The 15,918-nt window shown below is 49.8% G+C and overlaps 2 protein-coding genes across 16 annotated transcripts in view; one reads left to right on the top strand and one right to left on the bottom strand.

Moving 5' to 3' along the window:
- The window catches only part of LOC308572642 (uncharacterized protein), a 200,854-nt gene that overhangs the window by 62,518 nt on the left and 122,418 nt on the right, over positions 1–15,918 (bottom strand). Inside the window, exons 1-4 of one of the 6 annotated variants that reach the window (XM_081168860.1) lie at positions 10,116–10,756; positions 9,860–9,941; positions 9,553–9,635; positions 1,060–1,186 (exon numbers count right to left, since the gene is read on the bottom strand). In XM_081168860.1, the coding sequence (XP_081024986.1) occupies positions 1,060–1,186; positions 9,553–9,635; positions 9,860–9,941; positions 10,116–10,535 (712 nt within the window). In that variant the 5' untranslated portion in view covers positions 10,536–10,756. Of the gene's footprint in view, positions 1–1,059; positions 1,187–1,639; positions 1,726–1,949; positions 2,032–2,206; positions 2,826–3,609; positions 3,655–9,552; positions 9,636–9,859; positions 9,942–10,115; positions 10,757–15,918 lie in introns of those variants that run through there. The other 5 variants (XM_081168861.1, XM_081168859.1, XM_081168858.1 and 2 more) reach the window with 5 other exon arrangements.
- LOC308572645 (uncharacterized protein) overlaps positions 1–15,918 on the top strand; it is a 223,035-nt gene that overhangs the window by 98,187 nt on the left and 108,930 nt on the right. The window lies entirely within an intron of this gene.

The raw sequence follows: 15,918 nt of genomic DNA, 5'->3' as shown, positions 1-15,918 counted from the left end.
AGCCCAAGAAAGAAACGAGTTCCCAGTTTTTGAATAATGCAAATGAACATTTGTGATAAGGGAAGAACTGAAGGGAGTTAGATGGGAAGTCTTACTGCAGAGTTCACTGCCTGACTGACCTTCACTGACATATTTATGGGAAATTCAGATTCAAAAAGCCTGTTCTTTTCAGGGGTGAAATTTCTTTGGCTCAGTCATTGAACCAACTCCATCTGCAAGGTCAGAACTCTATTTGAATATGAATTGGATTCTCTGTCTACCAATTACCTAGCGTCCAGGGGAGAATTATATTGCTGTGTAATGACAGAATTCTAAATGGGTTTGGAAAATAGAGCAAAAAAGCTCAAAACTAACTATTGGTGATTTCAAAAGATTAAAATGAATATATAGTTCTGAGACTCTGCCTTTAACTTCAAAGCTACACTGTTGATAAATATCCTTTCTCCCTTTGTTTTTCCTATGCAGAACGGACTGAAAACTGACGGTAACTTTTTATAAGTGCAGAGAAGCGGAGATGGTCAAGGGAGAAAAACTAATAAATCATAATTAGTAAATCATAGCAAAAATAACACGGAATGCCTTTTGATTTTTGATGTGCCATAACCAGCAGCTAAGAGATGAAATGTGCAGAATGGCTTGAGAGGTTTGAGAGAGACTGCAGATTAGAGAATGGACAGAATCTGTTGGGGGGGAAACCTGAGACAGCAATAGATGAAGAAAAGTCCACAGATTTACAAATGTAAATAGGGAAGGAAGGAAGAAAGAAAGAAAGAAAGAAAGAAAGAAAGAAAGAAAGAAAGAAAGAAAGAAAGAAGCTGTTCCTAAGCCAGAAGCTACAGTTTAGAACTGGATATGGAACAACTGATTGGTTCAAAGGTTCAAAACACTCAGAAAGCCTCTCCACATCCTGATCCTTGTGCAAAAAGGCAGAAGCGGAGGAACAATATCCACAGACAAAACAGTCCCTAGCCCTCCATGCAAGGTGAGCTGTTGGGGGGTGAGAATCCCAGGTTTTCCCAGAGAAATATCTATTGAATTCCAAAACAGAGGGAACTTTACCCAGAGAGATCATGGTCCTACAAGTCTCCTCCATGACTTCCTTATGCAGAGCTCTCTGGGCAGGATCCAGCAACGCCCACTCCTCAGCCGTGAAACAAACAGCGACATCTTCAAAAGAAACTGAGCTCTGAAAGAAAAATATCCTTCTCTTAGGCACCATGAAAATCATTTCCTGCACGTTGCTCTTTTGCTTCCTGCCTGGGTTGTTTTAATTGGATTGGTCTGCCGCACATTCTGATTATTGGTGCTTATTTTAATGAACTCCACGTTTTTTTATTCAGATCAATTCGTCTGTTTGCCAAAGGGAAGAATCCCTCTCTCCTCTCCCTGTGTGTTGTTCTGGGATGGAAAGACTCCCCAGATGTCCCAAAGACAATTTATAATGAATAATACTAGCGACATTCAGAGTTAAGGTGAAGGGGTTACTCTTTATCCTCAGCACACAAACCTTCATTAATGGCATTTTCAGCCTTTGTTAAGGGCAGCTTTGACAGAAGTCAAGAGGGGATTCATTTGTCCCCAGAAACGCCCTGTCTCCCCCCCCCCTCAGCCTCTTTCCCCCCAGGCTCCTTCCCCCTACCTGATCCGGTTCCTCAGCCGCTGCTTCCCCTCCACCAGGAGGAAGAGATGGAGGAGGAGGAGGTCTTGCCGGCATCCTTCTTTCACCTGCGAGAGACAAAGGGAAGTGGGGAGACAGGAGTGCAGGATGCTTCTCTCAGAGGTGCATTTGGGAGTTTGCCCCCATTTCATAATTTAGTTATGCTAAAATATATCTGATCTTCTTTGGCCTCTTGGCCCAAGTGTCATCCCCAAAACACTGACGGAACCCACAGATTAGTTTCAGAATCAACCGAATGGAATCAAAAGAAGAAAACTTCCTTCCTCCTTACCCAGCGGCCCCTCTCTGGTGTCCAACGAAGTCCTCTCTGCCTCAGAGGAATCTGGTCCCGTTTCTGCCAACAGATCCTTTCCCTGAAAGACCAACAAGAATTTGTAATAGAGAATGTGGAGATGGGTGAGAAAAGGAATGCCTGGTGCAAAAACTTGAGGGGTGTCCAAAGTCATTCCAAAAAAAGGATGGGATTTAGGGATCTTCTCCCTCCTGTTTGGAGCCCCTTGGGAGCATCCAGAGGAAAGTCTCTCTCACCTGCTTCCTCTCCTCTGCCTGACTCAGGAGGAAACCTTCGGCCAGGGCCACCGCCTGGGAACTGGTCTCTGCTCCGCATTCCCTCACCCAGCTCTCCATCTCTGCTGGAAGGACAGCCAGGAACTGCTCCAAGATCACCAGGTCCAGCATCTCAGCTTTCGTGTGCCTTTCTGGCTTCAGCCACTGATGGTCAAGGTGGTAGAACCGGTGGCAAACCTCACGGGGTCCTTTGGCCTCCTGGAAGCAGAACTGCCTGAACTGCTGGCTCTGCGCCTCTGAGCGGAGGGTGTCCTCCTCACCCAGGATCTTCTGTATGGAGTTTTCCCAGAATCCCCCACTGCTCCCAGTTTCCATAGCATGGCCTCTTCCTGTTCCAGGGCCAGCTGAGTCTTCCTCATCCATCTTTTCTTTGACCAAGTTCTGTCTGTCTGATTTAGAGGTGCTGCTAAATACTGCAAAGCAAACACATTGCTTTTAGGAAATTGGTACACGGTCAGAAGAAGAAGGTCTCCTGAGCAAGTGTGGATGAGTCTTGCTAGGAACCAGGGCTGGACTGCACCACAGGCCAGACTCTGAGCTTTATTTAAGAAGGAAAGGAAGAAGAAAGGAGAAGAAGAAATCCTCTTGCCATGCCAAAAGTGGAGGCAATGGAAGCGGTTTCTGTGAGATGAATCAGCCTGGTGGCTCCTGCCTCTCAGTGTTTTCAGCCCAGGAATGAAGTCAGCACTTTGCATCTCCACATCTCCAGACAGACTGATGGGGTGGGATCCCTTTTTCTCTGCTCTGAGGGCCAAATCCTGATCTGGCCAAGCCCCTGAGGGCCAAATGTGCAAGCCCAAAGTTATTATTGTGTTTTAAAGTTATCAGCTGCTCTGGTTGCTTACGGTGAAGAGTGGGGAATGAATAGAAATAAAAATACTGTGTTGTAGCTTAGCCCCCCCCCCCAGCCAGCGATGTCTGGGGCTTCTCCTGGATCCAACACACTCACTGGGGGCTCAGGCAGCCTCAGTGACTAGCAGGATCCCTTTCCAGCCAGGGGCCTCCACGCTCTGGACCCCAGGAGGCCATGGCAGGGCCCTCTAGGCGGAGCTGCCCAAATGTAAAAGTGGCCGGACTCCCTCTCTTGATTCATTATATTTCCATCTCCCCCTTTTCTCCAAGGAGCTCCAGGTGGCATCCAGCCCCCCCCCCTCACTGAAGCCCCACAACCTAGCTTTCCTGGCCCAATTCAAGGGGCTCACATTTGGTACCCCAAATATCAGAACATCTGCAGGACTGGGGCGCAAGAGCCCCTCTCTCCCCCTGCGCTTCCTTACAGCAACTGGACCCCCCCCCTGCATCCCAGGGACACCCCCCCCTCTTCTCCCCAATGCAGAGACTCACCGGCTTCCCGGAGGCGCCACGGATGCAGCACGTGCAGAAGAGAGAGACAAAGGCCCCTCCTCCTTTTTTGGCAGGGCGGAGAGGGAGGGGCTTGGGCTCGGGAGTTTTGTTCCCCCCCCCCAACTTCCTCTCCTCTCTAGGAATCCAGCTCAATCCCTTTTAACCCTTGGCAAACCAGCTCCCCCTCTCTCCCTCTCCCTCTGGTGTCCAGTGCCGGGGAGTTCCACAGGTGAACTCTGCCTTGCGTTTAATTTTACCTGTCCCGAATCTTCCAACATCCCGACTCCTTGGATGTCTTTGAGTTCCACTGTCAGGAGATGCAACTCTCCCTCCACTTTCTCTAGGCCAGGCTTGGCTTTTGAAAATTAGCGGGGGCTCAGTAATTAGCGAATTGGGAACCCCTGCTCTAAAGTCTAAAGAGCCCCAAAGGCTGCTTCATAGCCAAGTCTGCCTTGATCATTTTGGCAGCCCTTTTCTGAACCATTTCCAACTCCCCAAACATCCTTCATGAGGAGAGGTGACTGTGCCCCCCATGAGGTTACGCCATGGATTTGTGACCGGGGGGGGGGCTGCAGGGCTCTGTCCGGGGCCTGTTGCGGCTCCATCTGTCGATCTTGGATGGAGGAGTTGAGGGGATGCTCATCCAGTTTGCAGATGACACCAAACTGGGAGGGAAGGCACAAACTGGGAGGGGCAGCTAATGGCACAGAAGACAGAATCGGGATTCAGGATGACCATTACAGATTGGAGAACTGGGGGCAAGCTGACAAAATGAATTTCCATAGGCATGAACCAGATGCACAAATACAGGATGGGGGACACCTGCCTTACTAGTAGTGCATGTGAAAAAGATTGAGGGGTCTTGGTGGACCCCAAGCTCCACATGAGTTCACAGTGTGATGCAGCTGGCGGGGGGGGGGCGCTGCGGGGACTCAGGCCAGGGTCCCCTGGGGCTCGGCCGGTCTCTTCCTCCCAGGAAGGCTCCTCCCGCCCGCCTTTCTTTCGCCCTCCGTCCTTTCCCCTCTTCCCCATCTTCCCTCCTGCCGCCCTCCGGAGGATTAGCGAGGGCGAGGCGCGCCCCGAGAAGCAGGCAGGGCCGCAGCTGGGGGGCGGCGAGGTGGGTCCCTGCCAGGGCTCCATAGATATCTCTATGAATAAAAGGATCCATTACTGCCGGAGCAGCTGGTCCAGCTTCGAGGTGGGCGCGGCGGCGGCAGCAGCATCAATGGAGCCGCCCGGAGCCTGGCTGGACGGAAAGGGAACCGGGGGAGGATGCGGGAAGAGCGCCCCCCCGACACTTGAAAACGGGTTTGTGGGGAGACGGAGGCTCCGCCAGAAAAGAAGCCCGCCGGTCCTGCCCCCTCGGCAGAGGGCGCGCATGTGTGCGCCAGGTGGACGGGTGGCGGAGGGAGCCAGCCCAGCCCCGGGCTCCAGCCCTCAGGGGTCACCTCCCACATCTGGGGGTCCCTTTGAGTGCCCTGCGATTTAGGACTCTCCCCCTCCCGCACACCTTCTAGGATGAGGAGAGAAGCGGGGAGAGGTTCTCTCCATCCCCCCACCCCGCCCCTCCTTCCTTTCTATTTATCCTGAGGCAAGAGAGGAGGAGCTTCAAATCCACACTAAACTCCAATGTGCCTGACATCTGAGGAGAACATCGGAAGAGTCCCGCAGCTGCTGGATCGGGCCCAACAGGCCCCGCCTCCTGTCCTCACAGTGGCCAAGCAGATGCCCATGATGGCAAACCCACAAGCGAGGTCCCAAGACAAGAGCCCTCTTCTCCCCTCCTGGGGATTCCAGCAAAAGAGCTTCAGAAGCATAACTGGCTCCAGCTGGGAAGGCAGAGTCCCTCCCGCCTGGCTAGAAGGGGCATCCATATCCCTCCCCTCCATGAATGTGTCTCATCCTCTTGGAAAGCCATCCTAGTTGATGGCTATCACCGCCTCCTGCACAGCAGCAAACTCCTAGAGGCCAAGGTCTGAAAAGCACTTGCCAAGGATCCCCCTCTGGGAATGACCATCCAAGTAGGACCAGTTCGGACAGCCAATCCAGAAGGAGACAATGGTCAGTTGTATCAAAAGCGGCTGAGAGGTTGAGGGGAATTAACAGGGACATGTTCCCCTGTGTCTCTCTCTCTTGAGAGAAGTCATCATTCAGGGCCACCAAAGCAGTTTCTGTGCCAAAACTGGACCTAAACCCTGACTGAAATGGATGTAGAAAATCAGTTTCCTCCAAGAGCCCCTGGATCTGGCCCACAACCACCCGCTCCAGAACCGTGCCCAGGAAAGGGAGATGAGCAACCGGCCGGTAGTTAGTGTGGGAATGTTCAGGGATGCAGGAGAGGATATATTGTTTGTTTATAGCCTTTCCAACTTGTGTTAACAAGTTCCACAATTTAGCAGAGTAACATTCCCCTTTTTAAACTCACAGCAGATGCGTTTGCTCAGGCTCGCTAAAGCCTCTAGAATAAGTTTCATTTGTAATGTCCCCTTTAGTCCCTCATAAAAGATAAGACACAACACAGTCTTCTGTAAAAGTATAAAGAGTTTACTCACTCACATTCTGTTCACAATTGGATCCCAGAAGGCAGACTTAGCTTAGAAAAGTAATGTACACCTGGAAACTATCCCATAAGGAGACAGTCCCTTTGTCCTCTCTTGGATACAAGCCAAGAGGGCATCTTAGGCTAAGCAGATGTTGCTTCTTTGGTGAAAGTAGTCAGAGAGAGAGAGAGGTGGCTGACCAGTCCTGCTCTATGTTACCTGGGCAGGTGAGGTCACGCCCACCTCTAGTCACATGCAAACTGGGTGGGTGGGGATGCTTTGAGAATGCAGGTGGAGGCCTTGAGATGGATGAAATGGCCCCAGCCCCACCAGATGCTTCATGGGACGTGAAATATTTCTTCCAGGTGAAGCTCTTTCCACATTCCAAGCACTATTCGGGATTCTCCGTTGTATGAATTCTTTGGTGGAAAGTGAGATGAGACCTGCGACTGAAGCTCTTTCCACACTCTTGGCATTGAAATGGTTTCTCCCCAGTGTGAATTTTCTGATGACGACGGACGTGTGTGCTTTTAGTAAACCTCTTCTTGCATTCCGAGCACTGATATGGTTTCTCCCCACTGTGAATTCTTTGATGGGAAGTGAGGCATGACCTCCGACTGAAGCTCTTTCCACATTCCAGACACTGAAATGGTTTCTCCCCTGTATGAATTATTTGATGGGAAGTGAGATGGTTGTTCCGCCTGAAGCTCCTCCCACACTCTAAGCACTGATATGGTTTCTCCCCACTGTGAATTCTCTTATGTTGGTGCAAGTCTCTTCTTGTAGTAAAGAACTTCTCACATTCCAAGCACTGATACGGCTTCTCCCCTGTATGAATTCTTTGGTGGGAAGTGAAATCGGATCTCCATCTATAGCTCTTTCCACACTCTTGGCATTGAAATGGTTTCTCCCCTGTATGAATTCTGAGGTGATAAGTGAGATTGTCCAACCTGGAGAAGCTCTTCCCACATTCCACACACTGGTATGGTTTCTCTCTGCTGTGAATAATCTGATGTCGACGGAAGTATTTGCTTGTAGGAAAAGACTCCCCACATTCCAAGCACTTATATCGTTTCTCCCCTCTATGAATTCTTTCATGGGAAGAGAGGTAGGACCTCCGACCGAAGCTCTTTCCACATTGCAAGCACTTATATGGCTTCTCCCCTTTATGAATTGTTTGATGAGAAATGAGACTTGCCCTCTGACTGAAGCTCTTTCCACATTCCAAGCACTGATATGGTTTCTCCCCACTGTGAATTCTCTTGTGTTTATGTAAGTTACTTCTTGTAGTAAAGAACTTCTCACATTCCAGGCACTGATACGGCTTCTCCCCTGTATGAATTCTTTGATGGGAAGTGAGACTCTCCTTCCTGGAGAAGCTCTTCCCACATTCCAAACACTGAAAGGGTTTCTCCCCGCTGTGAATCCTCTGATGTCGACGGAAGCATTTGCTTGTAGAAAAAGACTTCCCACACTTCCAGCACTGATATGGTTTCTCCCCGGAATGAATTCTTTGATGGTCTTTGAGATGTGAGCTGTGATTGAAGCTCTTTCCACATTCCAAACACTGAAAGGGTTTCTTCCCAATAGGATTTATTTGATGGGAAGTGGCATGGGAGCTCTGACTGAAGTTCTCTCCATGTTCCAAATCTGGATGTGGCTTCTCCACTGTGAGGATTTTGTCGTGTTGTCCCTTGTTCTTAATTTCTAATTCATCACCATCTGCAATGAAGAGAGGAACAGATCAGAGCCCAAGAAAGAAACGAGTTCCCAGTTTTTGAATAATGCAAATGAACATTTGTGATAAGGGAAGAACTGAAGGGAGTTAGATGGGAAGTCTTACTGTAGAGTTCACTGCCTGACTGACCTTCACTGACATATTTATGGGCAATTCAGATTCAAAAAGCCTGTTCTTTTCAGGGGTGAAATTTCTTTGGCTCAATCATTGAACCAACTCCATCTGCAAGGTCAGAACTCTATTTGAATATGAATTGGATTCTCTGTCTACCAATTACCTAGCGTCCAGGGGAGAATTATATTGCTGTGTAATGACAGAATTCTAAATGGGTTTGGAAAATAGATCAAAAAAGCTCAAAACTAACTATTGGTGATTTCAAAAGATTAAAATGAATATATAGTTCTGAGACTCTGCCTTTAACTTCAAAGCTACACTGTTGATAAATATCCTTTCTCCCTTTGTTTTTCCTATGCAGAACGGACTGAAAACTGACGGTAACTTTTTATAAGTGCAGAGAAGCGGAGATGGTCAAGGGAGAAAAACTAATAAATCATAATTAGTAAATCATAGCAAAAATAACACGGAATGCCTTTTGATTTTTGATGTGCCATAACCAGCAGCTAAGAGATGAAATGTGCAGAATGGCTTGAGAGGTTTGAGAGAGACTGCAGATTAGAGAATGGACAGAATCTGTTGGGGGGGAAACCTGAGACAGCAATAGATGAAGAAAAGTCCACAGATTTACAAATGTAAATAGGAAAGAAAGAAAGAAAGAAAGAAAGAAAGAAAGAAGCCAGAAACTACAGTTTAGAACTGGATAGGGAACAACTGATTGGTTCAAAGGTTCAAAACACTCAGAAAGCCTATCCACATCCTGATCCTTGTGCAAAAAGGCAGAAGCGGAGGAACAATATCCACAGACAAAACAGTCCCCAGCCCTCCATGCAAGGTGAGCTGTTGGGGGGTGAGAATCCCAGGTTTTCCCAGAGAAATATCTATTGAATTCCAAAACAGAGGGAACTTTACCCAGAGAGATCATGGTCCTACAAGTCTCCTCCATGACTTCCTTATGCAGAGCTCTCTGGGCAGGATCCAGCAACGCCCACTCCTCAGCCGTGAAACAAACAGCTATATCTTCAAAAGAAACTGACCTCTGAAAGAAAAATATCCTTCTCTTAGGCAGCATAAAGATTTTTTCCTGCAAGTTGCTCTTTTGCTTCCTGCCTGGATTGTTTTAATTAGATTGGTCTGCTGCACATTTGGATTATTGATGCTTATTTTAATGCTTTAATGGAGTTCTTTCATAGTGTATTTTAATGATGGGTAGGAATCTTAGTGAAAATGGGTGGAACTCCACCTTGTTTTATTCAGATCAATATGTCTATGCAAGCATTCCAGTTTGCCAAAGGGAAGAATCCCTCTCTCCTCTCCCTGTGTGTTGTTCTGGGATGGAAAGACTCCCCAGATGTCCCTAAGACAATTTATAATGAATAATACTAGCGACATTCAGAGTTAAGGTGAAGGGGTTACTCTTTATCCTCAGCACACAAACCTTCATTAATGGCATTTTCAGCCTTTGTTAAGGGCAGCTTTGACAGAAGTCAAGAGGGGATTCATTTGTCCCCAGAAACGCCCTGTCTCCCCCCCCCCCTCAGCCTCTTTCCCCCCAGGCTCCTTCCCCCTACCTGATCCGGTTCCTCAGCCGCTGCTTCCCCTCCACCAGGAGGAAGAGATGGAGGAGGAGGTCTTGCTGGCATCCTTCTTTCACCTGCGAGAGACAAAGGGAAGTGGGGAGACAGGAGTGCACGATGCTTCTCTCAGAGGTGCATTTGGGAGTTTGCCCCCATTTCATAATTTAGTTATGCTGAAATACATCTCCTCTCCTTTGGCCTCTTGGCCCAAGTGTCATCCCCAAAACACTGACGGAACCCACAGATTAGTTTCAGAATCAACCGAATGGAATCAAAAGAAGAAAACTTCCTTCCTCCTTACCCAGCGGCCCCTCTCTGGTGTCCAGCAACGTCCTCTCTGCCTCAGAGGAATCTGGTCCCGTTTCTGCCAACAGATCCTTTCCCTGAAAGACCAACAAGAATTTGTAATAGAGAATGTGGAGATGGGTGAGAAAAGGAATGGCTGGGACAAAAACCTGAGCAGTATCCAATGTCATTCCCCAAAAAGGATGGGATTCAGGGATCTTCTCCTTCCTGTTGAAGCCCCTTGGGAGCATCCAGAGGAAAGTCTCTCTCACCTGCTTCCTCTCCTCCGCCTGACTCAGGAGGAAACCTTCGGCCAGGGCCACCGCCTGGGAACTGGTCTCTGCTCCGCATTCCCTCACCCAGCTCTCCATCTCCGCTGGAAGGACAGCCAGGAACTGCTCCAAGATAACCAGGTCCAGCATCTCAGCTTTCGTGTGCCTTTCTGGCTTCAGCCATTGATGGTCAAAGCGGTAGAGTTGGCTGCAAACCTCACGGGGTCCTTCGGCCTCCTGGGAGCAGAACTGCCTGAACTGCTGGCTCTGCACCTCTGAGCTGAAGGTGTCCTCCTCAACCAGGATCTTCTGCCCAGAGCCTTCCCAGAATCCTGCACTGCTCCCAGTTTCCATAGCATGGCCTCTTCCTACTCCAGAGCCATCTGAGTCTTCCTCATCCATCTTTAGGAAGGAATCCATCTTTTCTTTGGCCAAGTTCTGTCTGTCTGATTTAGAGGTGCTGCTAAATACTGCAAAGCAAACACATTGCTTTTAGGAAATTGGTACACGGTCAGAAGAAGAAGGTCTCCTGAGCAAGTGTGGATGAGTCTTGCTAGGAACCAGGGCTGGACTGCACCACAGGCCAGACTCTGAGCTTTCTTGAAGAAGGAAAGGAAGAAGAAAGGAGAAGAAGAAATCCTCTTGCCAGGCCAAAAGTGGAGGCAATGGAAGCGGTTTCTGTGAGATGAATCAGCCTGGTGGCTCCTGCCTCTCAGTGTTTTCAGCCCAGGAATGAAGTCAGAACAATGATTCCTTTGTTCCGAGTGTAATGTGGGCACTAGGCCAGAGTGGGGCTCCTCAAGAGTTGCTCTCCCTCCCACCCCCATTTCAGGGCACTCTCCTTTTCTGCTTCTGCCTCGTTTTCTAGCACTCTGCATCTCCAACGTCCTCCAGACAGACTCCTGGGGTGGGATCCCTTTTTATCTGTTATGAGGGTCAGATCCTGATCTGGCCAAGCCCCTGAGGATGAAATGGGCGAGGCCAAAGTTCATGTGGGATGGACCAAAGGACAGCACTAAGAAGCAAGTGCAATATTGAGTTTTATTACTGAATTTTAATTAGCATCTTAATGTTGTCAACTGCTGTGGGGGCTTACGGTGAAGGGCGGGTAATGAATAATGATAATGATAATCATAACCATAATAATAATACTGTGTTGTAGCTTAGCCCCCCCCCCCCCAGCCAGCTTTGTCTGGGGATTCTCCTGGATCCAGCACACTCACTGTGTGGCCTCAGTGACTAGCAGGATCCCTTTCCAGCCAGTGTCCTCCACACTCTGGACCCCAGGAGGCCATGGCAGGGCCCTCTAGGCGGAGCTGCCCAAATGCAGCGGGCAGGACCCCTCTCTTGATTCCTGGTCTTTCTCTCTCCCCCTTTTCTCCAAGGAGCTCCAGGGGGCGTCCATGGGGGGGGGGGCTCCTCACTGAAGCCCCACCACCTTGAGAACACATCTAATTCCCCTCTCAAACAGCTGCTTTGGTGGCCAGTTCATTTCCTGGCCCAATTCAAGGGGCTCACATTTGGTACCCCAAATATCAGAACATCTGCAGGACTGGGGCGCAAGAGCCCCCCCTCTCCCCCCCTGCGCTTCCTTGCAGCAACTGGACCCCCCCTGCATCCCAGGGACACCCCCCCTCTTCTCCCCAATGCAGAGACTCACCGGCTCCCCGGAGGCGCCACGGATGCAGCACGTGCAGAAGAGAGAGACAAAGGCCCCGCCTCCTTTTTAGGCAGGGCGGAGAGGGAGGGGCTTGGGCTCGGGAATTTCTCCCCCCACCCCCCCAACGCCTTTATTTTCTCTCCCTTCTAGGAATCCAGCTCAATCCCTTTTAACCCTTGGCAAGCCAGCTCCCCCTCTCTCCCTCTCCCTCTGGTGTCCAGTGCCGGGGAGTTCCACAGGTGAACTCTGCCTTGCGTTTAATTTTACCTGTCCCGAATCTTCCAACATCCCGACTCCTTGGATGTCTTTGAGTTCCACTGTCAGGAGATGCAACTCTCCTTCCACTTTCTCTAGGCCAGGCTTGGCTTTTGAAAATGAGGGGGGGGGCCTCAGTAATTAGCTGATTGGGAACCCCTGCTCTGAAGTCTAAAGAGCCCCAAAGGCTGCAACCTTTCTTCATAGCCAAGTCTGCCTTGATCATTTTGGCAGCCCTTTTCTGAACCATTTCCAACTCCCCAAACATCCTTCATGAGGAGAGGTGACTGTGCCCCCCATGAGGTTACGCCATGGATTTGTGACCGGGGGGGGGGGGCTGCAGGGCTCTGTCCGGGGCCTGTTGTGGCTCCATCTGTCGATCTTGGATGGAGGAGTTGAGGGGATGCTCATCCAGTTTGCAGATGACACCAAACTGGGAGGGAAGGCACAAACTGGGAGGGGCAGCTAATGGCACAGAAGACAGAATCGGGATTCAGGATGACCATTACAGATTGGAGAACTGGGGGCAAGCTGACAAAATGAATTTCCATAGGCATGAACCAGATGCACAAATATAGGATGGGGGACACCTGCCTTACTAGTAGTGCATGTGAAAAAGATTGAGGGGTCTTGGTGGACCCCAAGCTCCACATGAGTTCACAGTGTGATGCAGCTGAGAAGAAGCGAATGCTATTCTAGGCAGTGTCCACAGAAGTCCAGTGTCCAGATCAAGGGAAGACATAGTACTGCACCATTATGACTTGGCCACACCTGGAATACTGTGTCCAATTCTGGGCAAAACAATTTAAGAAAGATGTTGACTAGCTGGAAGTTGGTCAAATTTTAAGCAGACACAACTTCCCAGAGTCTCGTTGAGGGCAAGACCTGGATGATGCTGGTCAACACCGTGTCCAGGGCAGCTGTCTACCAGCTCCACCTGGTACACAGGCTGAGACCCTCCCTGTCCGCAGACTGTCTCACCAGAGAGGTGTATGCTCTAGTTATCTCCTGCTTGGGCTACTGCCATGTGCTCTACAGCTAGACTGATGACTGGGAGTGGGCATCGGGACCATATAACTCTGGTCCTAAAGGATCTTCATTGGCTCCCAGTATGTTCCCGAGCACCATTCAAAATGTTGGTGCTGACCTTTAAAGCCCTAAACAATCTTGGCCCAGTATATCTGAAGGAGCGTCTCCACCCCCATCGTCCAGCCCAGACACTGAGGTCCAGCTCCAAAGGTCTTCTGCTGCTTCCCTCACTGCGAGAAGTGAGGTTATAGGGAACCAGGCAGAGGGCCTTCTCAGCAGTGGCATCTGCCCTGTGGAACACCCTCCCACCAGATGTCAAGGAGATAAAGAACTACACAACTTTTAGAAGACATCTGAAGGCAGCCCTGTATCAGGAAGTTTTTAGTTTTTGATGTTTTATAATTTTTTATATGTACTGTACTGTATATGTACTGTAAGGGACGCGGGTGGCGCTGTGGGTAAAACCTCAGCGCCTAGGGCTTGCCGATCGCATGGTCGGCGGTTCAAATCCCCGCGGCGGGGTGAGCTCCCGTCTTTCGGTCCCAGCTCCTGCCCACCTAGCAGTTTGAAAGCACGTCCAAGTGCAAGTAGATGAATAGGTACTGCTCTGGCGGGAAGGTAAACGGCGTTTCCCTGTGTTGCGCTGGTGCTGGCTCGCCAAAGCAGCTTCGTCACGCTGGCCACGTGACCTGGAAGTGTCTCCGGAGAGCGCTGGCCCCCGGCCTCTTAAGTGAGATGGGCGCACAACCCTAGAGTCGGACACGACTGGCCCGTACGGGCAGGGGTACCTTTACCTTTACCTTTAAGGCTCCCAGAGTGGCTCAGGAAACCCAGCCAGATGGGTGGGGTATAAATTTAACAACAACAACACAATTATTATTAGTATTTGTCAGAGCTGCTTCCAGATCCTAGCTCACAGAGGATCACGCTAGCCAGCAGTCATTAAGTAAAAGTCTTTATTGAGTTACAGTTTCCATTCCCAAGCTGCTGCGTGCAACTCTACGTCTAATGGCTAGATCGGCGAAGCTCCGTCTGAGTCTCCGCCCCTTGTGCACCAACTTAATATCCTAGCCCTGCTCCACCTTTTCCGCCTGACTGCTCTCCTCTGGGTCCCTCTGCCCCCCGGGGTCTCTTCCTTCCGGGATTCTTCTGACGCCGACCCCCCGGAACTCCCTGTCTCCTTGCGCCGGGCTTTAGGACCTGGCTCCCTTTCCTGGCTGCCTACTGTGTCACTTTCCTGTGCATTTGAACTTGGCGCGCGCGCCCAACCTTCCACTTTCCGTCTGACCGTTTCTTCGCTCCCCGATGGAGGTGTGGCCACTCCTGACTCGTGCCCTCCCCCCTGTTGTGAGCTGCCAGCGCTTGATCCCTGGCCCCCTTCCTCTTCCCTGCTCTCTGGCGGTGACGCTGGTCCCGATTTCCAACTGCTCTCCCCTGAGTCCCCTCTGGCTCTATCTTCCTGGGGTGCCCCCCTAGACTCCCCCCTTGCCCTGGCCACTGGTGCTCCTTTCTGTGAATCCTCTGATTCACTGGAAAGACTAGGAGATCTCGGGTCGTCGTCATCACTCATCTTTTCTTCTGCCTCCTCCCCCTCGCTCTCTGTTTCCTCCCTTGCCCTTGCCTCTGCTCCTGAACCCCTGACAGTAGTAGTAGGTGGCGGGTGGCGCTGTGGTCTAAACCACTGAGCATCTTGCACTTGCTGATCAGAAGGTCAGCGGTTCAAATCCCTGCAATGGGGTGAGCTCCCTTCACTCTGTCCCAGCTCCTGCCAACCTAGCAGTTTGAAAGCACGCCAGTGCAAGTAGATAAATAGGTACCGCTGTGGTGGGAAGGTAAATGGCATTTCCGTGCACTCTGGTTTCCGCCTCGGTGTTCCATTGTGCCAGAAGCAGTTTAGTCATCCTGGCTATCTGTGGACAAACGCCGGCTCCCTCAGCCTGAAAGCGAGATGAGCGCCACAACCCCATAGTCAACTGACTTAACTGCCATGGGGTTCTTTACCTTTACCTTAGTAGTAGTATTAAAATCCATTCTCTTTTTTATAAGTATTTTTTATTAGATTTTATAAATAAAATGTCTTTGGTCTTCTCATATCATAAATATGCATGCAATCCAAATCTATTCCAAATCTATTATCGTGACCTTCCAGGTCTAAAATATCTGTACTTTTCAATGTTATCCATTCCTTTAGCCAGCAGAGATAGTACGCCTCATAATTTTAAATCTGGCTTCCCTTTTCAGCCATGAAGATCACTGGGCAACCTTGAGGACCAGGCACTACATCACAACATTGCCAGGGATTGGATTAGATGATCCTCAGCATCCCTTCCAATACTACAATCTTATAATTCTATTACATTCCCGGCTGCAAGTTATTTGATGGGAAGTGAAACTTTCATTCCAGGTGAAGCTTTTTCCACATTTCAAGCACTATTAGGGTTTCTCCGTCATATGAATTCTTTGATGGGAAGTGAGTGTTTGCTTCAAGGTGAAGCTCTTTCTGCTCTCTTGGCATTGAAATGGTTTTCCCCCATTGTGAATTCTCTGATGTCACAGAAGCGCTCTTCTTGCAGTAAAGCCCATCGTGCATTCTAAGGATAGTTTCTGCCCTTTATTAATTATTTGGTGGGAAGTGAGACTTTCCTTGTGGGTGAAGCTCTTTCCACATTCCAGGCACTTAAGTGGTTTCATCCCAAAGGGATTTCTTTTATCAGAAGTAGAATGGGAGCTCTGAGTGAAGTTCGCTCCACTCTCTGAATACAGTGGTGCCCCGCAAGACGAATGCCTCGCAAGACGGAAAACTCGCTAGACGAAAGTTTTCCGTTTTGGAGGTGCTTCGCGAAACGAATCTCCTATGGG

Source organism: Podarcis bocagei (genome assembly GCF_964188305.1).
Source record: "Podarcis bocagei genome assembly, chromosome: 13".
NCBI classification, from domain to species: Eukaryota; Metazoa; Chordata; class Lepidosauria; order Squamata; family Lacertidae; genus Podarcis; species Podarcis bocagei.
This window is presented reverse-complemented; position numbering and strand designations above follow the sequence as displayed.